This window comes from Halichoeres trimaculatus, unplaced genomic scaffold (genome assembly GCF_033239565.1).
Source record: "Halichoeres trimaculatus isolate MK-OKI-2021-1 unplaced genomic scaffold, fHalTri1.1 fHalTri1_scaffold_11, whole genome shotgun sequence".
NCBI lineage: Eukaryota > Metazoa > Chordata > Actinopteri > Labriformes > Labridae > Halichoeres > Halichoeres trimaculatus.
In genome coordinates, this window is record NW_027437189.1 from 20,327,312 (window position 1) to 20,354,203 (window position 26,892).

Sequence of the window (26,892 nt, forward strand, 5' to 3'; positions counted from 1 at the left end):
GCACAGCTAGCTCGTCCATCCCACCCGAGATAGATCCCACGTTCCCAACAACGATGGATAGAAGGACAGGTCCATGTCGTCACCTCCCAGCTCACACCCGAGAACCAGCCCGTCGTTCTCACCTCCTCCTCCTCACCTTGAGGGAAATCATCAAGCCTTACACTAGTTAGCATTGACATGCTACAGGCTGCAAACAGCTAATTTCACATGTAGACAATGCAGCCATGGACAAACACAGGAGAAAAGTAGTAAAAATATCATTGAAGCCACAAAAAGCCACAACAAATGAGTCATACAAAGTAATGATCCACTCCAAATACAAAGATGACGAAAAAGAGATGAAAAAATTACAAGAAATGGAGAAAGAAGAGAGAGCTGCTGCAAAAGGCAGCCATAGCCAACAGGCGCCTAGCAACAATTGTAAATTGTACGTGACTTACAGCTCAAAAACCATCCCGGTTTTTCTCACACTGATGTTTCAGATAACCCTTATTTCGGCCTCTGTCTGAAACCTTTTGTTGTAGCTGCTGCCTCTTTAAAGCTCCCAGCTCCACAAACCCCCTCTTTCTGATTGGCCAGCTTTCTGGAGGCCTGTTAGGTGGCAAGACTATGTGCAGACCTTGAGGTTTAAGGCCCCCCAACAGTTAGGAGATCCTCATGCTATTTTTTCATGATTTCAGCAAGTTTTGTCAAGATCTGAAAATATTTTTAGAATGGACTTTTGAGCAGTTTATGCACTATTGTTACTTCATGTCCATGTTTAAAACATGGAAAAGCATAATATCCTCTCTTTAAATGTAAAAAATGTAAAGTAGGTTTGATTGGGGGAGGCAGAGACAGTCAACAACTGTTTGCACACACTTCACGCCACTCCTGCTCAAGTGATTGTCTCAGTCTGGCCACCCCATCAAAAAAGTCTGGACATGTCCCTGGATGAAAGTCCCAGAACAAGAGACGTAGCAGACTTGGTGCAGATATTTAATCTCCAACAGCTTCAGATTTAAGATGAAGGCAAAAATGCAGACTTACCCTTGAAAACAAATTGCATTTTTTGTCTTCAGAGAAAAAGTTTGTTTTCTGTTTATGCAGATGATAAAAGAGACAAAGTAACATAATTTAACCCTTGTTATGTCTTTGTGAAACTTTGTTTTCCCAGAGTGATTAGCATGAGGTAGTATCTTAGGATAACTATCCGTTGTGGCATGTAAAAAAAGATTTTATTTGAGGTCTGTATGTTAAAATGAGTTTGGCTTTACAGTGAAGAAAATGAGACAAAGCTACTCCTCACTGTTTAAAATATCTTTAATGGTTCAGTTGGTATAGGATTTGGAAGCATTAAGTCAAGACATGGTCAGCAGCCATACAAAACGAAACCAACTAATCAATGTTGACTGAGAGGAAAATAAAATACAAAGGCAACACGAAAAAAAAAAAAAAAATAGGCAACGTCAGATCATCACAGTAAAAAGATACATCGATCCTTACCAAACTCAACAGCATGCTGAAAATCAAAACTGGAGCAAGTTAAATGGTGTCCACACTCTCTCACACTCACACTCATCCACAACTTGAACAAAGGCTGCAAAACAACCCTGATAGGTCAAATGTACAGTAAGACGCCTTTCAGAGAAAAAAACAAAACAAAAACAATGCATAGACAAATAAAGAATGTTTTAAAACAAAAGTAAACATAGAGACAAATTTCTTTGTCGTAGGCGGACAATGTGACAGATCTGTTGGCTGAAGAACATTCAAAAAGAAGTTATTGCCAACAAGGTTTAATGGATAACACTTTACCCACTGAGAAACAAAAAGTTTTTTTATATTTTAAAAGAGCTCGCAGCTTCCACAGATGTCTAGACTGTACAAACAACGATCATTGTGGCAATGCTTCAGAGATCCTTGACTCTACTTGAATGAACATTATAAACCAGGAGGCAGACATGCTTGGTTTCAAAACATTACGTTACAATTATTTTAAGTTATACAAGTTAACAAACCGTACTTAAAACACATTAAATATTGAGCATGTCACTAGAAAAAACATGTCAGGTTTTAACAAATACTCATTTTAGATATTCCAGTTAAATCAATTATCACTGAAGTTTTTTTTTTAATCGCTGAAGAAATAAAAATGGCTACAAAGGTTCCTTTTATTCATCAAACCAAACATAGAATCTCTGTGCTAAATATCAAAATGTATTTTTTGCAAATATCCCACTGATAATAGTGCAAGAGATACAGTACAGTCAGAGTTAGCACACAGTTCATGTTTGCTTCATATGATCAGTCAACAGGTAGTTAAAAATTAGAGTTTGTGTGGTTTTAGTGTGAACAAGGAGCCACAGCTGATGACTTCAGAGAGACTCACGTCAGACTCTCTCGTCTACTGGCTCTCCATCTTTTATGTTGCGTTACAGAAACAGGGAGTCAAATCAGTAAACAATAAATTACAGCTACAGCATTCCTCTTTTCAATTTTCTTAATCATAACGTTAATTTTATCTTGGATAAAAAAAACAACAACAAAAAATACAATTGGCACAATCAATTCATTATTGTATTTTCCCAACCATCTGTACAATAAAAAGAAGTTTTACATGTCACAACAACCCCAAAGCTGGGGGAAACCGTCCACCTGTGTTTCATGTGATTATTATCTTTGCTAGTGTCTTAAATTCTTTACACTTTCCGCAAAAGGAAAGCACCGTTGCACTTTCAACAGCCTATGGTTTAATATAAAGCAGCAGGAGAACGAACAGGGCCTCATTTATAAAACAGCAGATGACTGTGTAAGTTCTGAATGCTTCCAGATCACACTGGACATGCCTCCATCCATGTTATCCCGTGATGTTTATTCACATAGCATGTACCACATAGAGAAATGCTACAAAGAGGAAGATGCTGCAGATCTCGAGTTGGCTTAATACTTGAAGGGTTTTTTGGTTTAAAGATCTGGTTTGGCCTTCCAGAGAAAGTTAGAGAGTATTGCATTATCAGAGCCAAATGATTCAAAAACCAAGGCGGATGAAAAAAAATTCATGTTGTAGCTGTGTAAAGGTAAGGAGAACCCACTTTACAGCACTCAGCGAGTGCCCAAATCCTACACTGACTCCCTGCAGCAGCTCAGACAAAAAATAGGACAGATTTGAGCTGATTGTATTTTTCTTCTCCTTCTTCAAACTGCAGGTTTCAGCAGCTCTGTTAATGCGCTTAGGAAACCTCATAGTGAAAATTGTAAACACAGCCTTCTTGCTTTTTCATTAAGACCAATTGTTTATAAGTGAGGCCCCTCGTGTGACAGAATAAAAAAAGCCTTTATAACAGAACAGCTAAATCAAAAACAATTTTTGCCCTGACAGGGTGCACAGAAATAATTAAAATCTCTCTCCTAACATGATCATTCTTCACACTCGCTGCTTGACCAAAACTATATTTCTCTTTGCTTCAATTAGCTGCTGATTGGTCAGTTTCTCCAGTGACCACAGCAGATAAAACACTTAACACTGTCTAAAGACGAAATAATACAAAACAAAAACCCTCCCACCCAAAAAGAAAAAAAAACTACATTTGATATTCATCCACACAATCTGTGAGTGTTTTCACTGACGGCCTTGTTGCCAGGGCTTCAAACCCACAGTGAAGCACTTGAGTGCATCTCAGGTAATGGTGTGCCAGCCTGTGTGAGGAGGAGCTGGGGATGGAGGAGGTTGGGGGAGAGGGAGGCAGCCCTGCCTCCTGGAGTCTCTTCCCCTCCTCTTCATCCCTCCCAGGTGGCTCTTCTCTCCTGAGCTCATCAGTGTTGTGTTTGTGGAGTTTGGGTCATTCATGGATTACGTGCGGGTCGGGAAGGGATGCGGGAGAGGATGTAGTGGGGCGGAATGGAAGGGAGGGGGAGGGGGATTACAGGGCCCAGGGTCACTGGCGCCGGTCCTCCGTCTCTGACCGCGAGAATGCCATTACCACGTCCTCTGCACCTGAGGGCAGAACAAAAAGCAGAAAGTCAAGAAAGTCCTCTAGGAAGTTTTACTATGTTCAACTTATGAAAAATTATCTAAAAAGCTCGACTGTGACAGAAAACGGCGACAGAAACATCACTGAGGGGCTGTTAGTGCAGAGGTCAGAGATGCTTTTTGAAATCCAAATAACTCAAAACAGATAAAACTATGATTATGTTGAAGTGCAGGCTGTTTTGTCATTGTAAAAATAAAGTCTGAAAATGTAAGGCTGCACAGCGACCCTCATTCACCTAAATGATTTAAAAACACACACAGAGCTGCTACGAAGGTGATAGTTTGATAGTAAATGGGCATTTTTACACTACTTCTCCTGTCTGCCTGCAGAGACCTCACACTTGGCTCACCGATGTCAGGATCTCTTGATTTCAGAACATTTTCAACATTTTTTCAATTCCCCCTTATAATCACATCATCTTAAACCAATTCCAGAGTAAAGTGTGAAGTGTGAAGTGAGTCGGGTCTTCTTCAGGTTCTGAGACCCTGTAAATCCTGTCAGCTGTGACTTTGAACGCCAGGAGGAAAAGCATTGCCATGAAAATCCTTTTATGGTGCATTCAAGGCAGTGTCGTGTATTTATCTGTTCACCTGTTACGAAGAGCTCTCGTCTGCCATGAGCCCCCTGATGTGGAGATACTGTAACAAACCGAGTGGCCTGCTGGTAGCAGCATCTGGCTTTGACGCGATAACACACAGATCTGAGACTTCAACATGGCTAAAATCTTCTCTGCTGGTGCATCTCAGACTGAGGCACAAGATCCCCGTCAGAAACGTGAGATTTCGATGTTGCTACAAAGAATCATTTAGCCCAAAGCAAAGAAACGGGTATCTGATTTCCTTTTTGTTTTTTTGCCTCTTTTCACTTTCACCACATTAATGAGCATTAAGAAATAATTAGAGTCTCATCTGAGTTGAGTCAACTAATGGCTCCTGCCAGCCAAACAATGGGACTCTGTCAGCTGGCTTTTGTTTAACAAGGAATCATTCATTAGTCTGCTACCAACTGTGATTCATCAAGTGATTTGGCTCTGCCTACACCTGCTGAGACACTTTGTCTTCCAGAAATGAGCATATATTTTCTTTTTCTGTTTGAGAATGATTAATCAAAACACACAACGTTCTTTCAGCACTCAAAATATCCAACTGTACTTTCATACGGTCCTGGGCAGGGATGTGTTTCAGCCCACAAACACTTCAAAAGGAGAAAGAGAATTCATGATTTCTTTGCTTTAGATGATACTGAGGGGGAAAATCCTTTGTATGTTTGGCCACATGGTGAAATGTGTTTGCTTGTTGGTAACAAAATATAAAATAGTTGAGACCACTGATGCAAACAGAAACATTTAAGTGATTTCAAACTCTTGCTTCTGTTTAATGAGGACAGCGATGTACTATCAATGACAGGGAGAGTGCTATAGTATGTGAATGTGGTAAGAATATAGTACCTGAATTATATTTCCAGCAGTATCAGGGAGATCTGCACCTTTGTAAAGTATTGACAAGAAGTCCAGCAGCACATAGTAGATGCCTGTGATTTAAAAAAAACTTGTCTCTTCACCCAAGCCTCAAAATGCTTGTTAGATTTAATTATTGTGGAGATATGAAAGTAGGCCAGGGACTGAGATTTTCCGCTCTTATTTGGCACAAAAGGCAAATTCTCCATCAGACAGCACAGACCCTCCAAACAGAATTCTTGTGTTTCATTTTGCTATCTCTGCAAGCGGGTAATTAGCATGTTTCTATTGAGGTCATCTAGAGCTTGGCGTTTGGGGGAGGGCTGCTTTTCTAATATGAACTTTCAAGTTCCTCTTCCAGGGGAGATCACTGGCCTACCAGATTACTGGAGAGGAAGCCAATCGGCAAAAAACAGCACCCTGAGAGGAAATAAGATAAAACACACTGGACAAGACAGTATGTTCTCTAGTTAATAAGATGAATGTAATCAGCTCTGAGGAGCAGGATGATAATGTTTGAACAAGAGGAAAATTATGTAATATGACACAATAGAGACATCGACCTGAACTTCAAAAGTGCTGAACAGCTCTGCTGTCCAGGATGATGTTTTGGCGCAGGAATTCGCAGTAATGTTCATTTATCACAATAACTGCCAGTCTGGATCACTGTGCAGCTGGCTGAAGAGTTCACCCCTGTATATCGGGTGGGTCAGAGGAAGGACACGTCTGACACTGTGCAACCTGAGCCCAGAGACCAGCAGAAAATGCTCTCAAAATACATCAGCGAGCCCAGTGCAAGGCTGGGCTATATCTGGTTTTTACTTCAGCACTTCAACTGGAAGTCATGTTTGGACTTCTCCCTGCCACACACACACACACACACACACACACACACACACACACACACACACACACACACACACACACACACACACACACACACACACACACACACACACACACACACACACACACACACACACACACACACACACACACGCTCAAGCAAACACAATGCAAACATCAGGTCCCTCAAAGCTGTTGCCTAGCGACAGATAAAGATCAGGCTGCTGCTGCCAATGAGGAGAGGGCTTTCAGAGATGCAGCTACAGCCCCACCTTCCCTCCTTTGCTCTGTTGTGTGCTGATCCTCTTCTCACCCTGTCTGATGGGAGTGAATAGAATGGCTCCAGACAACAAATATCATAAATGACAGCATCAACAAGCATAGCATCCAATTTATACTCCAGGAGTACTTTGTAACAAAGGAGAGCTGTTTTTTCATTCAATAAGAACTGCCCTTCATAGAAAAAAATGGAGACACAATGTAACAGTTAAAGAAAAATATTTCTAACCTCCCATGTTTATGCTGGTGACTTTTAACTTATTTCAAATATTTAAGAGACCCTGGTTTCAAAACCATCAGCAGTGAGAATAATAATTGCCTTTGGAAAAATGGTGACACATCCTAGCTTTTCATTCAGGTGAAGTCAGCAGCATGCCGCTTCTAGCCAGTACCTCCTCTTCCGTGTGATACATTGTTAACAGTCCACTTAAAAACTTAAGCCAACAGCTGAGTGGAATTTAACTCCTTAGGATGTATTTGCTCAGTAACTGATGTCAGTTTTACATTCATTTAGTTCCCTGAAGTGGCGCCTTTTCTTCTGTTCCTGGTGAGTCTCAGTTTCACTGTGAACAGTCAATCTCAGAGAAGCTTTACTTCATTGTGAAAAAAAAAAGAAATCATGTGATTTACGAAGAACAATGGCTTCTTCAGTTGTCAAATAAAGATGCAACGTGATCTATCTTTCAAAAAAAAAAAGATAAAATATAAATCCTGTCATTCCTGTGTTGATGACTGATATCACACCTGTCATTATTACTCCAACCCCTGACGTCGCTATGTTTAAATTAGTGGCGAACCGTGGCCCCAGCCACTGGGCCTTCAGTAGGACCATAGGACCACATGTGAAAATATAAACAATCAAACAAAGAAATAAAAACAATAGCCAGAATCTTGTGATATGGAAGTTCAGTATATTGATAGTTTTGCGGGATTACAAATTTATCATGTGCCTGAACACTGCAATACCTAACACAACTTCAAACAATTAAAAAATTAAGATATAAAATTGAAAAAAATCAAATTCAAATCAATCACTATGCTCACAATGGGCCTCATTCACGAACAGCGCGTACGCACAAATTTGTGCTTAAATCGTGCGTACCTTTCGTGATATACTGTATACTCTTCCGGTTTCTCATCCTCTTTGCAATAATGTACGCCATCTTTTTAGATCACTTCAAAAATAAAGACTAAAATAGAGGAATATGGGAAATAACAGGTACATCCAGAGTAACATACATTTATTTTCTTTTTTTTTCTCCGTCTTTTTTTCACCTTTTTTTCTTTGAATTTAATGAAATGAGAGAAGCTAGATATATACTCAGTACCAGATGTAAAGGGTGTTTATTGTTGACTTGAAAGATGTGCATCAAACTTCCAGCTGCCGTCAGGTTAACTTTCCATTATGACAAACGGCTTTAATCTAACATCAGATATGACGGGACAGTTAATATAGATACAAATGTATATGCTGGTTCAGACGGTTACATTAAATAGTGATTGCTGTGATTGTTGATTGCATTAAAATGTGCCTGACACCTTGGAAACCTGCCACTGAGGTGTGCGCACATGTGCGCTTGTCACCAAATTGCAGCTGCAGAGGGTGCGCTCTGCCCTACGCCAAGGTTAGACCAGGTTAGAGCTGGCGTGCTTTCAGCGCAATTTCAAGCTTTTCTTGAAAAGACAGCCTTGAAAACTGAGTTTCAAGTAATCAAGCAACCACACAGTCTTCTTCATTACTTTTCGCCATTTCTCGTCACGTTCTGCCAACTAGATCTACTCTTTTCTCCTCACTCACTCACACCTACAGTTAGGCGCTTATCCATTAAGTATTTGCGAATCCCCGAAGGATGAAGGGAAATGATCCCGCCCACAACTTAACAAAATATGATTGGCTAAGACAGCTGTCATTGTCAAACTTTTTCCACATTCGCTTGAGTTACACAGGCATTTGTTGCAGTTGAAGGCCCTGTCTGCCAGAAAGTGTCGCTGATTTACCCAGATACCATCAAAAGGTGAAAAAAATTGTGATTGGTCCATTTTCCATTTAGTTATATTAACCCACTGTTTGCCGGGACAAGTTTATAAATATAATATAAAACTCATTGCTATGATTTCAGTGAGTAAAACAGATAAATAAAAACAAAATAAAATAATTATTTAGGAGTACAAAAATTCTTTCAATGTTTTTTATTAGGCCTTCACTGAATACCTTGAAGGCCCAGAGGGTTCCCCTCTGGTGTATATGCTGATTAGCTTCTACAAGGCAGCATCAAAGAGATTTGTCACTCTAGTTAAGAATTTTTAATCTAGAGCAAGTTGAAGAAATACATAAATAATTGTAGGAGTTGGGATTTCATTACCCCCATACAGACTGTTTTCCTGCATTCATCACATGAATAAATGATTATATGGTAAAGCTCCTGCTGTACAACCTTGTTACCTGAACTAACTAAAAAGCAAACAAATTAATTCTTCACATTTCTTAGAGACCATAAGTCAATGTGTGGATAGAAAAAGGTAGCATGAAATTAAGAAGAAACGTAGTGAACCTCAGAGGATCAGAGGGCTGTGAAATGAACCCAAAGGGGGTGTGTTTGAAGTTTAAGGCCCCCCTGCTGGGTCTCTCGAGCCCTGCAGTCTGAACAGGCAGAGAAGCAGCCGCATTATGACTCCAGCGCTGCACTCAGCTATTAGTCAGAGTAGCAGCAGCAGCATTTGAGGTCACAATCTGTGCAGGGTCAGCTGAGAGGATAAAGACACTGGATCCCCACACCCACCCACCCTCATGGAAACGACAGCAGGGGCGGGTTAAGAAGCACGACACACAACTGGGGAGTGTGTGGTCCGGCTCAACGTGTTGACATAAACAAACACAGCGGGTCGACTTTTACACAGTGTTTCAGTGCAATGATGTTCTGCTTCAGAGGAATGTTACGGGGAATTTTTACAACTTTCACAACTCTTTTCTAAAAAATGTTTCTTTTTAAATTATTTTTTTCTTTTCAGGGATGATAAATCATGTTTCAGATTTACATAACAGAAACATTGGTATTTTCCTTTGTATTTTCAAGCTGTCTAAAGAAAGCAAGCACATGTCCAGGGTGCAAGTTCACATCTCAAAACACGTTTTTAAACTAGCTGTCATGGATCTGTGCTTCATCATTTGACCACACAACCACATACAGTCCCAACCTACTGGCATGAGATGATGGTCTGCTCAGAGAGAACATCAAGCTCCTTTGTTTCTATGGGTTGAGTTTGGTAGATGTGATCCCACTACTTAAAAACCTGTCTGTGTCTCTGATTCATGCTGCAGAGAGGAGTAGGGGAAGGAAAGAATCAATACCACTCTGCCCATCGCGTTGCTGAACAAAGGTGGGTCCTTGCAGTGTGTCGCATGCTTTTTAGTCTAACAGGCAGGTCTAAGGATTATGTAATAGGAGGTCTGTAAAACAGACAAAAAGAAACATAACTGTGTATTGATTGCCCAGAACTGCTGTATCATTTGACAGAGAGAAGCAGGATTTCTGAGAGAGGGGACGGGACTGATAAAGAGACAGGAATATCACACTCTGGCTGTGTAATTAGCACTCCAGCTTGCCTCAAGGCCCCCTAATGACACCTGCTCCTATCTACTGATGCAGCACGTCGCAACAACACCAAAACCCACAGGGAAGCTTGGCTTTCCTGGGACAACTGAAGTTGCTATAGCAACCCCTCTTTCTCTCTCTTCTTTTGTTGAGGCCCCCAGACATCCTTCTGGTAGGAGTTAACTTTCCTTGTCACATCAGAGCAGATAACAAGGCTTGATATAGCTGTCTTCACTTGCAGCTCTGACAAATGTTGTGTACGGTGGCACAACTTCAGTTTCAGAAAGACGTTCATTAAAGAGTTATCATTTGAATAGCAGATGGGTTTCTTTAGCAGTGAGAAACTTTATCATTGTTTGGTATCCCCCCAAAAAGGAGCATAACACTTAATGAGTTCCAACCTCATTTCTATTCATAATAAAATACACATATATATATCATATGAAGTCCTGTTGCATCTCCACAAAGAAGCTGAATGACAAAGGAGTGTATACATACAAAATAATTTCAGGCACAGAGCCTTTTAGCAAAGAATTCCTCTTTTAGTCTGATTAAAATTGCAAGACTGAATTCTGTATTTGCATGTATGGTAATCAGCCAATTAAAAGTGTCTGAAATGCAAATTCAGTGACCCAAAGACTTAAAAGAAATATGAGCGACAGCCCAGAATTGGGTTTCTTTTTTTTTCTTCTCACAAGGAACCAGAAAAAAAGACAACACGACAACATTTTTGGACTGACTAACAGCAACAACTACACACTGCGTTTCTAATCAGAATATGTTTAACTGACAGTAGTAATGCTAACCATTTATTTCATTAACTTTTATGTGCTCACACACTTTCAGATCTCATTTCCTGGATATAAAAGTGCTGCCAACACATCACAAAGCTCAGTGTTTAAATCTATTTCATGTCTGACATAACTGCACCGTACTGGGACACTTTGAGGATGTTAGTATCAAAGTCTCCATGCTCAATCTATTCTCCACATCAAACTACTGCAGCGAGGCTTAGCATTTTTCTGATTGGAGCCATGTGACAGGTCATGTTAGCTGAAAATCTGATTGCCTAAAAGCTTCTCAGTGTCGAAGATTCTTCAACAATGCAGTAAGAGGTAATACACACTGAGAGTAGTGGTGTATAAACTAACGTGCTGAAGGAGGTGAATCATCCACTCTTGATTATTTCTTTTGAGAACATCTGCCTGAGCCGCAGTGAAAGAAAATGTACTTTTATCAGAGCTGTTAGTAAACTCATATTAGACCATTTTGTGCTCTGCTTACACCCAGCCTGTGTAGATAAATGACTGCATAGTTCTTTTTTCACAACTAGGTGTTTTTGTTCAAGCTAATCTTCAAAAAGTGATTTCAACAGATGCTACAAGGATGATGTCTTAATGAAGAACTGCTATGAAGAGGGCCACAAGGTCAGGCTGACACACAATGATGGACTTTACAGAAACAGAAATCTACACCAATTAACATAAATTAAATTTTTAATCTGAATTTTATTTCTTCTGCAAATACGGATCATAATGAATCTTATTCTGTAATATTCCACATGGGTAATTCACTGTTTGATGTCTGAGCTGCTGCACGTTTTAAGAGGCACAATGACTGCGCAGGTTGCTAGGCGATGAAATGATCCCTTTCATCTATCTTCCTCTCTGGTACTCAGTCCAGATGAGATCAAATAGCAGACTTCCTTTTTCATGTAACTGAGCCTCTTCACACCACCTGAAAAGCTCCCAAATGTGCTGAAACCTACAAACTGCCGCCCTTCAGCAGCACGTTTAAAAGTGATTAACGAACAGCGATCTCCTCCATGCCTAATCACAGCATTCAGATAAGAGTCAGACCACGAATTATTTATCGGCACACCGCGGAGCTGGCAGGCTGCCAAATCACTCTAAATGTGTCTGTTTTTGTGATGTATAATGCATAACCCGAGCACCTTTCCCCAGTCACTCGTGCATTATAGATGAGGCTCTTCTTAGCAGTATTGACAGAGCACAGACATGGAGTCCTGTTACTACGAAAGGGCATGAAGACAGAGAGTGAGGCCTGAACTGACAGTCATTCAGTAGTTATTCAAACAGACAAATAACCCCTCTGATAAAGTAATGACTTTCAACAAGGGGCAATCTCTTTTAGTGCTGTAAAACTCAAGATGTGATGCCATCTTTTCTATGTGATGCAACACATTTTGTGATGAAGAAACAAGCCAGAATAAGGAAACTAACGCTGACCATGATGCAACGCGTTTAACAGCACGTCCCACAGAATTGCAGAATTTATGACAATGCAGTTGAAATTCTAAGACAAAGATGATAAAACCAGCAGATAAGGACAAAAAAAGGACAAAGCCATTGTTCCCTTTTCTTGCCTCCTCCATACAACCAAAAGCCTAATCCTTCTCTAACACAGAAAATGCCACATTCATAATTCAAACAGTGCTGTTTTTTCTCTTTGCAGAATGAGGACGAAGGAAATCTACCACAGGTAAAGCATTGTAGATAATGTTCCAGATTTGAAGCTCCCCTAAGGGATCAATATCAAAGCAGAGCCATGTTGACCACAGGAGGAACGCAGGGTGCCGATCCAACCACGCTGTCTAGACGGAGTCTGGAAGACACTGATAAGCCTAGTTGCAGAAAATGTAAACATCATCTGGGACATTTTGCTGCTGCTATCATGAGTAACTGCAGTGCTTCACCACACGCATTATTTTTATCCTAGCACCCTCTTGTGGTTTGATAACATGGAAGAATATGGAGGTAATCAGGAAAGCTCAAGAGCACCCTCTTGTGCTCTGAGAAAGCATGACCATCATAGGTGAGCCGAAAAACAACACACAACCATTGACTTGCGTTATCATCTGAATACATCAATATTTGAACCCAGTTCTTTATTTAGCCCCCTTTTTGAAAAGCAGCGTTTAAAGGAGTGATGCACAGAGGCTTTGGATGAGTCACTTGCTTCAGCCTATGTGAGTAATCTCACAGAGCTGGTGGGCTGCTGTGTTGGCCTCACTGCTAAGTCAGGGAATATTTCAGGCTTGCTGGGGTAAGTGCTCATAAAAAAGCAATGTGTGAGGAGGGATTTCCCCCTGTTTTTGTTCCAGCAGAGTTTCACTTCTGTGACACGCAAAGCTGGTGTTCATAAGCTCAATAAACAACTTCTATCCCTTTACCAACAAAAAAACATGTTATGTTACGGTTTGTAAGACAAGAATAAAAAAGGTAAATCAATTAACATTTGTGTATTCTATATATAGAATTTTGAATTTTAAAAAATAATATTTAAAACTATACAAATGCTGACAGAATCATCACATTTTAAGCATGCGTGTGTTTGTGGTGTGTGTGTCACAGCCTTACCCTGGTCTATATTGTGCTGTGGTAGCTGGCTCATCTGACTGTGAACCACACCTGCGTAATTCCGGAGAAAAGCTTCTTCACTTGGTGTAAGCTGAAGAGAAGTAAACAATGTGATGGTCAAAATCACACACACTAACACGCACAATAAGAAAACATGATGTTTTTTTTATAAGTTAAGTAAGCTTTGACCACATGCCATGCTCTTTGGTGATATCCAAGTTATCAGAGTAATCCCTTTATGGGCATTTGATGTTTTGTATGTAGTTGTCTTTCTTCAATTTTTAGGGTCAAGAGTTTTTAAAAGCACTTCTCTTAAAAGAAAGAGACAAGTTGTTTGTAGATCATATGAAGGAGGTTCCATGAACTCAGTGTTAATGGTCACACTGTGGGGGAGTTTGTCAGTGACAGTCAGTGGAGCATCCTTTATTTATCATGAAGCATAACTATCTCGCTTCTACTCAAACCTCAAGAGCATAACACCTGAAATGAATCCTAATGTGACACATTACAGTGACTGAGTTGATCGTGGCACATTGATGCATTAGTTTGGCGGCTTTTGTACAATGAAATGAAAATTGCCGAGCAGGTTTTACACATTACAGGGATTTCTGCAAAAACTTTCTACCTTTTTATATTTCTACATTAAAACAGCAACAGTAAACAAACTATATAAAACATCTGCAAAGGACAGTTGTACATTACTTCAGGATGAATTGGGTATAAAATCCGTTCAAAAACAGTTCAAGTATAAACATGACATGTGCAATGTATTGCTAGATTGTGCATTATGGCAGGTCAGATAGATAGTGATGTACCATAGAAATGTTTTGACTCTAAGGTCAGAGATTTCTGAGGTGTAACCAATAGTTTGATTTGATCAGTCATGGTTATTTAACATGATTTCTGGGGGAGTCTCTTAATGATTATTGATACAATAACCACAAAGAGACTACTATTAGCACTGCATAATTTGGTAAAATTGTGGAATTGCAATTATCTTGGTCAATATTGTGATTTGCATTTATAATAATTAGTAATATAAGGCTACATGCTTGCTATAAAAGGAACATGCAGAGAATATTAGTCGTTAAGAACACGCAAATTGCCATTTTCAACATTATGAATTTTTAAAATTAGGGCTGCACGATTTTGGAAAAAACTGACATTGCGTTTTTTTGGGAGGTTACGATATATTCCGATATATATTCCGATATCAAAAAAATAAAAAAATTTCACCAGATGACTTGAATAGTTCTGTTTGGGAAGAATTTGGTTGACTCACAATGACACCATTGTATTCCAATAATACTGTTAAATCCAGGCTAAGGAGGTTTATCTGTGACTGATGAAGATTGCTGTGTATAACAGGGATCCAGGAGGCCATGTCTCTGTACAAAATAGAATAGGTTTCAATTTCAGTTGCTTTTTTTCCCATTTCTCCAATAAATGGGGGAAATGCGATAGTCGCATCATATGCGCGATGTGACTATTGCGCATGCGCATATTGCGATGGCGATGTTCAAACGATATATTGTGCAGGCTTATTTGACATACAATGAAAAAAGTGTGAACAGTACCATTTTCAGTACATTACAGTAAAATATTAAGTTTGATTTTAGTTTAAAATACTGTTTTGTTTTGTTGTTAATGCTTCGATTTGGTTTTTATCTTTTTTTTTTCTTTTTCGTAAATGCTGTAGCCAATAGATCCTTATGATCCTCGACCCATTTTCACAAACCTTATCAGAGTCTCCTCAGAGCTCCTAATTCAGCCTTAAAATTCACTGCAAGAAGTCTTAGCTGAAGAGTGATTCACACTTGTTTTTCTCAGTATCTTTTATCTGCGGGTGAATAAAAAAGTGTTCCGGTTTTGTAAATGTTTCAGAAACAGATCTAAAGCAAACTCCTTAAATGTGCAAGATAGAAAACAGAATGCTGAAGGAGAGGGGCTTGCGTTTTTACTGATAAGACGTCAAGTTCCCGTTAAACTCTTTGCGTTGTTGATATGGACCATAAAGACTGTGTGTCTGCTAGGGCTGTGTATTGCCAAGAACCACACGATTCAATTCGATTTAGATTCAATTCGGTATTGATTCGTTTTGATATTGATTTTTAAATGCTTTAATTCACGATTTTTATGCCCCATGTGAACTTATGTGGTATGTCACTTCACATTTTGAAGCAATAAAACAACCCAAACGTCAGCCGAAGAATCTGGCTTTATGCTGCTGCTGCTTTGGCTGCCATTTTTTTGTTGTTTGGTCTCTGGTGGCCCTCACCCATACAACGCAAATAACACGCACAGTCCCCCTCACTTGCCAGGAGATGAATCGAATCAGAGGATTTGATGAACCGACATTGAATTGGGTGAGGAAATATTTCCATGCATCGATTCATCAATGTTTTTACCCACAGCTAGTGTCCGTCAGGGGGCTTGGGTCAAAGAGAATCAAGAGCACTTTTATAAAATCCAATTTTTTGTTGTTTCGTTAGTTCTTGTTTACAGTCATAGCTGGGCTGCTGAAAAGCATACGAGAGGTCTTAACATTTGTAAACACACAGGCGCACATTTAGCCATCCAATCGGCAAATCGCAGTCTTCTGTGCAATTACATAATTGCACATTCCCAAACTGCGTATGCAATTGTGATTGAATTAATCGTGCAGCACTAACTCATATTTCTAGTCTTGCTTGTGTCTGGTCTGCTCACTGGAGCTATAATGTGGACCAACAGAAAGAGGACGGAGGAGAGGGTCTTTCTCTGATATGATGGTTTCTCCTTCACTTTTTTTTTTTTGCAGAGTTTATTGTAGTACATGTGCAAGCATATTCCACACAGTTTGTTTAAAAGCACACTTGTTTCTTTGAATACACCAAGGTTTCTTGTTCGTGAGAGGCTGCAAATTAGCTCATCTTTGCTCAACTCCTCCGTGCTGTCAGGGGGCATTAAGAAAACAATCCAATACCTGGATTCTTGTCACTTTATGAGCTGAACACACTTCAGGAGCTGCTATTATTCCTCCTTGATCTATTTTAAGACAGTTGTCAAAAGATTGTTTTCTTTGAGATACATCCTTTTCATGTTTTTTCTTTGCAGGTTCATCTAATTTTAAATGTTGCTTAGAAAGAGCTCCCCCATGATGTGAACATTCAGACACAGTAACTATGTTTTTTTTGGCCAGGAGGTTTAATAGGAGATGTGTGAAGACATGATACTTACATTTGATCCCATTTTCTTAAGCATGAGCAGGACCCGCACTTTCTGTTGGATGTACATGTCTTCAGGAGACTTCCCCGGGGCCTCCTCGCGGTTCATCCCCCCTGCTCCTGTAGCTCTGGACACAAAAACAAAAGCATGTTATACAAGAACTTAGAAAACTTGCAGCAACACAAAACATGAATGTGTTTTTTTGAGGTCAAAAGTACTTAAAAACTGAGAGTATTTTATACCTAACAGCAAAAGATGATAGATGAATGGTTAAACACTGAAATTCTTGATTACACTGAGCCCTTGAAAGCTAAAGATGTGATGGTCAAAATTTGTTCCTGTTTCCTGAAACCCAACCTATTAGTTGTACAGGAGTTAAAGGAAACTAGATGCTTAACAACAACATAAACAACATGAACTCTAGTCTTTATGATAGGTATGAATAAATAATTTCATGTAATGTAAACAGCTGCGATGTTAAAAGTTAGAGAGTCTCATTTTATTCCAGTGCGAGTTCAGCATTTCACTGTGAATGGATATCATTAATATTGCATGGTAGTTCTCACACAGATCTCTCCTCTGCATGCTCCTTCCATCTCTTATTCTCCGTCTAACTAATGACCTATTTTCACTGTCAGTCTGCAGAGATGCAAAATATAGGCAGGAGGAGGGAAAAAAGGGGGAGGGAAAAGAAGGCGATTAAAAGGAGCTGCCAAAGCCAATGCGGACGACAGAAAGGGGGATAGGTTCCTCTGTGATTGCACGCACACACATCAAGGTCAGCTCTTGTCGCATTAGATCTCTGCTATACCGTAACAACAAGACGAGGCACACAGCGCGGCTTGATATGCAGCATACAAACGCTAATTGAAAAGACAAAACATGAGAAAAATAAATGAGAGTAGAAGTTAGAGGAGAGAATATCAGTATGCAAGTCAGGTTTTGTCCTCTCCTAAGAATCTTTCATTAAAGAGCCCACGGGAGCCACAGCAACTATGATAGTTCTGGCAATTTATTTTGGCCTCTTATCTATACAAAGGGCCACTAATGCATGTTGACAGGCCGTTTGATGTGGGGTTATATTTAATTGAGGAGCTGGCCCGCCGTCCCCTCTCCCCTGAGCCTTGGGCAGGGGGATGAATGGGGTACCGTTGGCCATCGCCTACATTTAGGTGCCACTGTGAGCGTGTGGATTCATCCCGATCAGAGCAGCTGGAGACCATGCTTCTGGCTACAGTCCTTATAATTACACCAACCTTTGGTGGCTGTTTACTGCAGGCAAATTGCGCTTGACTTTGTCTTCGCATCTGTTTTCTAGCAGGACGCTGAGCGAGGGGCAGATGAACACATTAGATATTCACTTCCAGCTCAGTGCCAAGCACAATTTAATTGGAGAACCACAGTAGACTCATAGAGGGAGAGACATGAAAAGATGAAGAGAGCTCACTGGATTGGGTTGCTCAGTGCACCTTCAGGGTGGTGGCAGTGGTGATGGCGATGTGAATATATTTGGATGGGAGTAGAGGATGTTGGTGGAGGGGGTAGGGACTGGCAGTGTCTTTTTAGAAGCAGCAGTGAGACGTTTGATCACTTCCCAGCGCCACGCTTCAGAAAAACAGGGGAGCCAAGACTCCAGGCAGAAGACCTACTAGTGAGTCTACAAGAGAATAAAGAATGACACAAATTCAGGAGCTCCAATCAGAGTGTGAACAGGAAACGGCAGTGACAGTGTATGAGCGGAGAAGAGGAGAGAACGAAGAGGATCAGTCTGATTGCTGTCAAGTGGAGACATGTCTTTAAAACACAAAGACGATACGCCAAATTCATTTATATTCAGGCTTATTTTGATACTCGACAACTTGAGCATTTTCACGTCTGCGGCAGCACAAAAGGCCAATATATTCCACCTTCATCATCGGTAAAAATAGGCCTACTGCTTTCATGACTGAGGCATTTCTGGTTCTCTGATGTTTGCTTTTGAAGTTTGAAAACTGGCCATATTCAGGACCATCTCTGCCCAGACTGCTGAATTTTCTGAAGGCTGCCGATTGGGTTTTTACCAACTAGAAAAATATACACTGTTTGTGAAAAATAAATGACAGCATGAGTCTGTTATCGTTTTATCTGAAGCCACACTGCAGGGAAAGCTGCTATAAGAAGAACAAAGGTAAGGCATGGAATACTACAGGGAGAACGATGGTGGGGAACAGAGATATTGTATAGCTGAAAATGAGGATGATGCTTTTCTAATCTCACATTTCTATGTTACTTTGAAACGTGAGGAGTCAGATCCCTTTCTGTTTTAGATTTCATATTTCCTCCTGTTAGCTAATTTGGGCTGCAGAACAGCTACAGATCTGGAATCATATCAAACCTGGTGCTTAGCAAACAGGCAGACAACATGTATACAAGAGTGATTAACAATGTGCATGCGTTATGTAATGTGTGGCTTCATCCATGCAATCCTGCTGAGCAAACTAGCTTTCCAGCTATGATTATAATTTCAACAATGCTCCAGATGGTACTCAGGATGCCTGGCTTACAGTGCATCACTGCCAAAGACTTAACCTCTAAATAATGGCTTCCTGTATTTCACTGCTGGATTACAACAATGTGAGCACACTGGGTCAAGGTAAATTCCCCAAAATAACACGTTAGAAAGGTGCATCATTGGAAGTCTTTAGACAGACAAACCATGAGTGACTTCATGAACGCTGCAGTTCGCTACTTCCTCCAAACGTCCACAATGAGAAAGAAAATGAATAAAAAAGTATCAGTTTGGCATGTCTTTTCTTCGGGGTCTGTTTTCACTCACTATCTAATTGGCTAGATACTGCAGCACTGTGTGACATATCTCTACTATTCTAAGTGGTAGACTGCTAACTACACAATATAATGTTGAATTTCTTCAAAATTACATTCTTAATGAAAGTTTCTAAATTTTACAACAAAAGGCAAATTTGGGGCAAACTTTGATTGTTAGTCCCATGAACTGCTAAATCGATATCATATTGGTCCTGAAAAAAAGGATCTATCCCAAACGGCAAGATTGCTCAGTGAGGAATGAAGCTGATGGGAAAGTGCGAAAAACTGCTGTTTTCTGAGTACACACTTAAGGCTGGCCCTGGAAGTATCATAAAGTACACACACTTATTAAAAAAAGCTGATGTTTACAGCTTGGTACCATAGACTGTAAATAGAGTGGACAGCGTGGCTCCGCCATTTATCGATCTACGGTTTTGAAGCCAAAATACCCCCGTCTCAGGCTCCACCACTGTAGCAGTTTGGAGCCAGATTCTGCGCAGTAGAGACAATGAGGGATTCTGGGAAAATCTGAGTGGAGCTGGGTGACAAAAATAATAATAAATTTTTTTCTTTCGAGAGTCTAATTACTTCCTGATTCTACCTCCTGACATATTTTACAATCCCCGAAAAAAAAATCACGAGAATGGCAGCTGTGAGTCATCGTTAAACCTTACATAAAGCCTTGTTTTTAACCTCCTATAACTAATAAAAACCAAAGTTTTCGGAAAAAAGAGGACTTAGGATACAAGACAGCCAAATAATATTTTCAAATCACCACAACAATCGGACGTGAGAAACATTTCTATGAAGTGTAATAATTTTTTAAGTTTGACCACAGCCCATCTGTAATGGCTGGAAAGCTGGATTTTTTAACCTATACTGCAGCCAGCCACCAGGGGGAGCAGTTTTTGTGGAGACCTCACTTCGAGCCGAGCAAGCGGACATTCATTTCTTTTACAGTCTATGCTTGGTACAGACGAGAGATGCAATGATCTGACTTATAAAGTCCCGATAGCCAACACTGATACCCGGCTTTGGTACTAGCAGATACAGATACTGGTCTGACAACAGTGTTCTTTTATAATTCATTATTAATTGAAGGCACTGTGAGGACTATCTGGAAAAGCTAGTTTTTTCAGGATAAAGACTATGTTTCCCATGAGCACTTGCAGCAACTGTTGTGAGGATGTGACTGGTGTACGTTTGTTATACAGAAAATGGTCCAGCAGTGACAGGAGTAACAAATAAGCTGCAAACCTCAGAAGTAGATAAAGTAGGAAAAGCGCATTTTTTTAAGTTGAGTTCGGCAATTCCAACATGGCTCCTGACAACATCTACGTAATGTACCACCTATGGTGGGGCCCTAGTTCAAACTGTCACTTTTGCACAGGAAAAATAGGCTAAAACCATTAATCTTTTTTATGAATGATGATATGAATTAAATGATGTAAAAAAAAAGGCAATAAACACATTTGTGAAGCTGACATTCTGAGATTGAATAAAATGATTTATGTCGAGATTCCTCGTACCCCTAGGTGTTGTTACAAATAGTCATGAAGAAGAGTTGACATGGTAGAAGTACCTATAAATATCAAACTTTCTATTGACTGCCTGATACATTAATTGTAGGAGACTGTTACACTGTGTTTGTCATATTTCTATTAATACTTTTTTCTGAGTGTATTACAATTCAACTCTTCTGGGAAGAGGCTTAAAACAAACTCTTCTATTTATAGAGACCAATGTTTGGATGACATGTTTGCCACTTCAGCAAATGACCAGTCTTAAATGACTGCTACTTCACAGTTTAGACACAAGCTGATTTTTGTATTTAAGTGCTTAATAACTGAAACAAGCTGCTTAAAAGAAATAGATTACCGATTTATGCTTCTGTAAATAACTGCATTATAGACACACAGGATCTCTGTACTGCAATGACAGAGAAGTAAATTATAATCAACATAACTTTGTAAAAAAGAGGAGAAAGAAAGCTTAATTTTCAGCTTTGTATTTTGATGTACACTCTGCTCTGTGACATGCCTGACATGATATCAAGAAGCACAATAAGGTTCCTGTCTGACTCCTTTGTGTGCTTGATGCTTGGTTGTAGAGGTGGGCTGGCTCAACACTAATCCCTCGAGGGATGCTCAGCCAGCCTCAGACGCATGTGGCTAATATTCCAGACGTAATCAAAGGCTTTCTTTAATGCTGATCTAGGCCTAATCCCCTCTCTCTGCCAGTATTGGGCTCTTGTCAGCGTTATGATGTCGGGCTGAGCTGAGACATAGAGCTCTGTGAGCCCCTCCAGGCAGCCCAGCTTACGCAGCATCACTGATATTGAACTACAGGAACCGCTTCCACATTTAAATGGTGAAATGGTTAATTTAAAAAATGGAAGCTGAACCGTGTGTCTAGGTTTTAAAGTGCACCAATGTAATGTAAGGTAATGTAATCACAGTTTATTTAAATACTGAAAAGAGTTTATTAGTTAAAGCTAAAATGAGGTAAAATGACTGCTAAAAGATTGCACCCCATCCCTTTTACTCCAAGTGTGGGCTAATTTCCTGTGTACAGCCCAAGTTTGCTGTACCAAAGAGTAAAACACTACTCTTACTTCAAGCAGAAACCTTAAAGGGGACATATCATGCTGATCCCTGATTTAATACTTACATATAATATAATAAATTTGAAAACAAGACCTTTAAACTCCTGAATTTTCAAAAAAAAGAGATATTGTATTTTTTCTGATATCCTTGAACGAGATTTGATACCTCTGAAAATAGGTCATTGACATTTGGCCACGAGATTTCGACCTTCGCGACGACACAAGGATCCTTTCTTTTTATTGGAGTAATCTGATAAAGCAGCTCCTCCTCTGTGATGTCAGTTAGTCACACAACCGCCACCGAGGGATACACCCACCAAGAGTCGAGTATAAACGTATAAACTATACATGTTACAGTACCGGTTTGACTCACCACACTGAAGTGTCCTGAGGTGATCTGTGTCATGGTGGATTTTCTTCCTCCTGAATTGCAGAACCGTCCGGGTCTGACTCGGGGTCCAATACAAAAGGACGTATCCTACACTCTGCCGTTTTATTAGTGCTATCAATGCCTTACGGTGAAGTTTTGGCAAACAGCAAACTCGCTTGGTCTGCTTCATTCAATGTGGCGATTTTGTAAATACTGCCATGCTGCAAAAACTGGCCCCTGGCTCTACCCCCTCCGCCCCTCTGATAGAACTGACCAATCAGAGCACAAAGGGCTGTGACGTTGCGAGGTTACTGGAGGTCATTCTCGAAACGGAGCGTTTGAACGAGATCTTCAGAATGGCCTAAAATGAGGATATTGAAAACGCTATTGTGGGGCAATGAAGGAACTAAATGACTTGTACTGAGGGCAGAAATGCTTTACAGGCATCCTAGTCTGGCATAGTGAAAAGGAGAAACAAGCATGATGTGTCCCCTTTGACACTAGTGAAAACAAAAATCCAGCCCCACCTCTACAGATTTCTGTGTGGAATCTGTAAACAAATATGAGTTAAGTTTAGTAATCTCAGTGTTCTGCAAACTTTCATACAGCAACTGCAAATGACACATTCAGTAAAAATTCTTTGAACAGGAACAAATCCATTCACTTCATGGCTTCTCTAGCAGTCCATGGGTAAAATTGAGTATCAGCGCCCATTTGTGTCTCCAAGAAACAAAAACACAGAGAGGACTTCTCAGACCTTTTCAACACTGTGATTGGGCCACTCAGCAGAGCAAGGATCTGCTGCCAGAGATTACAGTATGCAATGTGATAGGTCCCCACATTTGCTGAGGGTCATGAGGGGCAGAGGCTGCCACAGTGCAGCGGTCCAGTCACACACGGCTCGGTCCACTTGTCAAGCTTGTTACTGGCTTTAGTATGAGCAGCTCACATGATGCACAATGTCTAATTGTTTTTGACATCAAATTCCTTCTGCCAGCAGGAAAACAAGAAAACAAGCCTATGGGTGAAGTAAGAAACGCTCTCACAGATGAGTTCAGCTTTACGTGGATAACACCAACAGCGAGAACTCTGTAGGACCCCGAAAAGTGAGAAGGAAAAATAACTTGAATTCAATCACGAGATCATGAGCATCTCAAGCAAATGTGTGAGAAACGTAAGTAGGCTGGAAGCCTGGTGTGGCTGCCAGTTGAGCTGCCAACAACTTGGCCTGGTTCTGTGGAGCAGCTGTGTCACTGCAGGTACACGCGCTCACGCTCACGAGCTCTCTTTTACAAATAACTGGGCTGATATACAAGTTAACTGACCACTGATATATCATTTTTAGGACGTTTAAATGTGTAAATGTCAATTGTAAGTAAATGTGATTTAAGATTGGTGTCTTCAAACAGTCTTTCTATCAAACTATGGTCTGAAAATTGATTAGAAACATGTAACATTTTGCATTTTAAATTTGAAATGCATTCAAAATCAAACTTATGAGTGTCATATTAATCAGAAAACCTATCCAAATCTTAAGATACACTTGAAAAAAAATATTCCTCACATTTTGTTATCTTGATCTACTAAGTAAATACTTTTTTCCTCAATAAAAGTTTTCACACAATTACAGATAACATAAAATGTAGACTTGATCAGTCAGTTAATTGGCTAACTCTCAGAAAATCTACACCTTTTTGACAATTTTACACACAATGTAAGTTGGTCCACCTAAAAACACTGCTTTTCATCCACACCAGCAGGACACTAAATGAAAACTGAAAGCACCCAGTAGACTGAGTCGGTGAGCTGGGGACAGCACAAGGTCCTGAGACAGCGCGAGCCAGACAAGCAGACACTACAGGCCAGAAAGGCTCTGGCTTGGACATACTGGATGTCTGCATGCTGCTTTTGTGAGTAACCATCTCCTCACATGTACAGTGCCCACAACAATGGCTACAGTATTTGGAGACAATGGTGATGAACTGGATTGTATAAACATGATTGATAAGTAGGTCATGTCTTGTTGGCACCACGTGAGGCATGAACTCAAACAATCTTGCTCAACTGTACAGGCTCAGTTCAGAGCCAGGTTTCTGGGTGTCCTTGACTGTGACATGTTAGATTGATGATGCAATGCATGGTTTAATAGTTAATGTACCGAACGCGTTATTTTGAATAGGTATGGTTTCTATTGGGTTAAAAAATAAAACTTCTAAACACCACAAAAGGAATAGTTTACAAATGTAAACTACCAGAATTCTTCCCATAAAACCTAATATGATACAACCAAGATTTTCTCAGACTATGTATGACTTAAAAAAGATAATCAAATCAGGCCTATGATCTCCCTTGAACATCTTAGTTCACTCCTTAGGGGCCCTCAAAGGAATTGAAACAGAAGCTGCTGCCTTAAGCTGGTCCCTTGGGAGTTTGGCTGCAAGATTTCAAAAGCAAACACGTCAAGGCAGAGAGCACAATTCTTAAAGTTATATATGTGATCCTGAAAGGGTGTGATAAAAATGCAGGATACCATGCAAAACAGACAAAGATTCAAGACCAGAAAAAGCTTTCATGTTTGTTTGTTTGTTTTTTTTTTTCAAAAACCTCCTTTCAAAACCTGCTTGCAGGCAGCTCATGAGATCTCCCTGGGGTGCATGGGGTTGAGCAGCCTCTGAGGAGCACCTGCATTGAGCGTGGCGTCCTTATTTCTGTCCAAAATCAACTCAGCTCAGGGAATGTGCATACTAAGGTAGGCATGACTGTATCCATGACCAACCCTACTGGCTGCCATGAGGATTCACTGCGATTGCCTGTGGCCAAGCCTTGATACCCACTGTCTGCAGCAGTCATGGGTGGCTCGCTGGCGGCAGGGGGCCAGCTTTACCACTCAGAGGGCTGTCAGCTTTGTGACATGTGGAAGGAAAGCAGACACTGAAAAAGGCAGGGTGGCACAATGCATCAGTGGGGGGCATGATCCAAAAATAGAAAAACCAATGAAGGAGTTATGTGAAAAGCTAACTTGAAAATTAATACTCACTGAGACAAAGTCAGCACATGTGCTGTAGCTTTTAGACGTTTTCTTTGCCTCACCATGTCTGATTGGAAAGTGTCCAGTCAGTAAAGGATTCTGTTATTTGCAGTAACCAAAAAACTCCCATCGTGTTTGTCTAATCTGATAAGTTAATGCCAAGGCCACACAATAGGCTGAAGTGTTTTCGGAGTTACAGTCACATTAAGTACAATGTAGTTTACACAGAAACGGTTGGCAACATCTCTGACCAAACTACAAAGCTGACCAGGGTCTGCATTAACGTGCACCAACGTTAAAAGCGGTTGATAGTTTGCGGCTTCCTCGCTTTTGGTATTTCCAACAATAAAATCAAACACACGAACTAAAGTTAACTAGATAACATTTAGTTTTCTCGACACACATGACTAAACGGTTCTTGTCATCATGTTGCGGGATGCAGTCTGTTCAAACTGTAGCAGCGCTCTTGCTAGCGAGCGTTTAACCCGTTTTCGACATTAATCCTGATAACTTCCCGTCGTGGGAAAATGTATGCACAGTTCCCTCAAGGAGTTACCGGTTTTTGTTATTTTGTCATGTCAAACATTTTATTTCGTCTCCGCACGCTTCGGAGTGGCAAAGCAGCCAATGCTAACCAGCCAAGCTAGCTCGCTAGCAAGCCCGAGACAAAAGCCTGAATGAAGTTCCTATGGGTGCAAACAGCATCCAGGTACCGCTGCTCTGCCTGGAGTGTACACGCTGGGATTCAAACACACGTAGCATTAAGACAATAACCCTGGCAATGTGTGCCTCACAAGAAGAAAAAAAGCACAAGCTTACCCCTCCTGGTCCAGCTTTTCTTTCTTCTGTTCTCTGTTTGAATGGTGTGTTGTTGTAGGAGGGCGTCCTGTTCCGGGGTCACATCCCTCCAGTCGGCAGAGCTCCGGCGAACTGACTCAACGCTGCAAGAGACCAGCTGTCTGTGTAATACTGCTACCGACCACTGGGGGCACCCCCGCACCGGCCAATACTGTGAAGCCCCCAAGGATTTACAAAACTCTACTGCCCATACCCTGCACATCAAGGTAAATTTGAGCTTAACATATACTTGTACTTTATCATAAAAATAACCTTGAAGCTTAGTATTGATTTACACATGGTGGTTCCTGTACAGACCTTTTAATGGTTCCAATTTTAAGCAATTCACAGTTTATGGAATACATTTAGAATAGCTCACATAAATCATATGTTTAACCACAAAAATGTAAAACTACCCTCCCAAAGGTAGGAGAATCTATAACCTACTCACTTTCAAACATAATACATGCTTT

At 40.4% G+C, this 26,892-nt stretch overlaps 1 protein-coding gene across 1 annotated transcript; it reads right to left on the reverse strand.

Annotated features, from left to right (window-relative positions):
* Positions 1-1,632: 1,632 nt before the first annotated feature.
* Positions 1,633-26,546, reverse strand: ctnnbip1 (catenin, beta interacting protein 1). Its single transcript, XM_074681086.1, has 4 exons — positions 26,402-26,546; positions 16,787-16,901; positions 13,568-13,658; positions 1,633-3,976 (listed from the first exon to the last, which is right to left on the reverse strand). Exons 2-4 carry the CDS (start codon positions 16,880-16,882, stop codon positions 3,918-3,920), a joined length of 246 nt encoding a protein of 81 aa, XP_074537187.1. The 5' UTR covers positions 16,883-16,901; positions 26,402-26,546; the 3' UTR covers positions 1,633-3,917.
* Between the last annotated feature and the right edge of the window lie 346 nt (positions 26,547-26,892).

Excerpts from the sequence above, each read along its gene's own strand:
- ctnnbip1 (XM_074681086.1), bottom strand. The coding sequence starts at position 16,882 with ATGAACCGCGAGGAGGCCCCGGGGAAGTCTCCTGAAGACATGTACATC. Across the intron at positions 13,659-16,786 it reads TTAAGAAAATGGGATCAAAT|CTTACACCAAGTGAAGAAGC; the intron begins GTAAGTATCATG and ends ACTTCTCTTCAG. Across the intron at positions 3,977-13,567 it reads ACAGCACAATATAGACCAGG|GTGCAGAGGACGTGGTAATG; the intron begins GTAAGGCTGTGA and ends TTCTGCCCTCAG.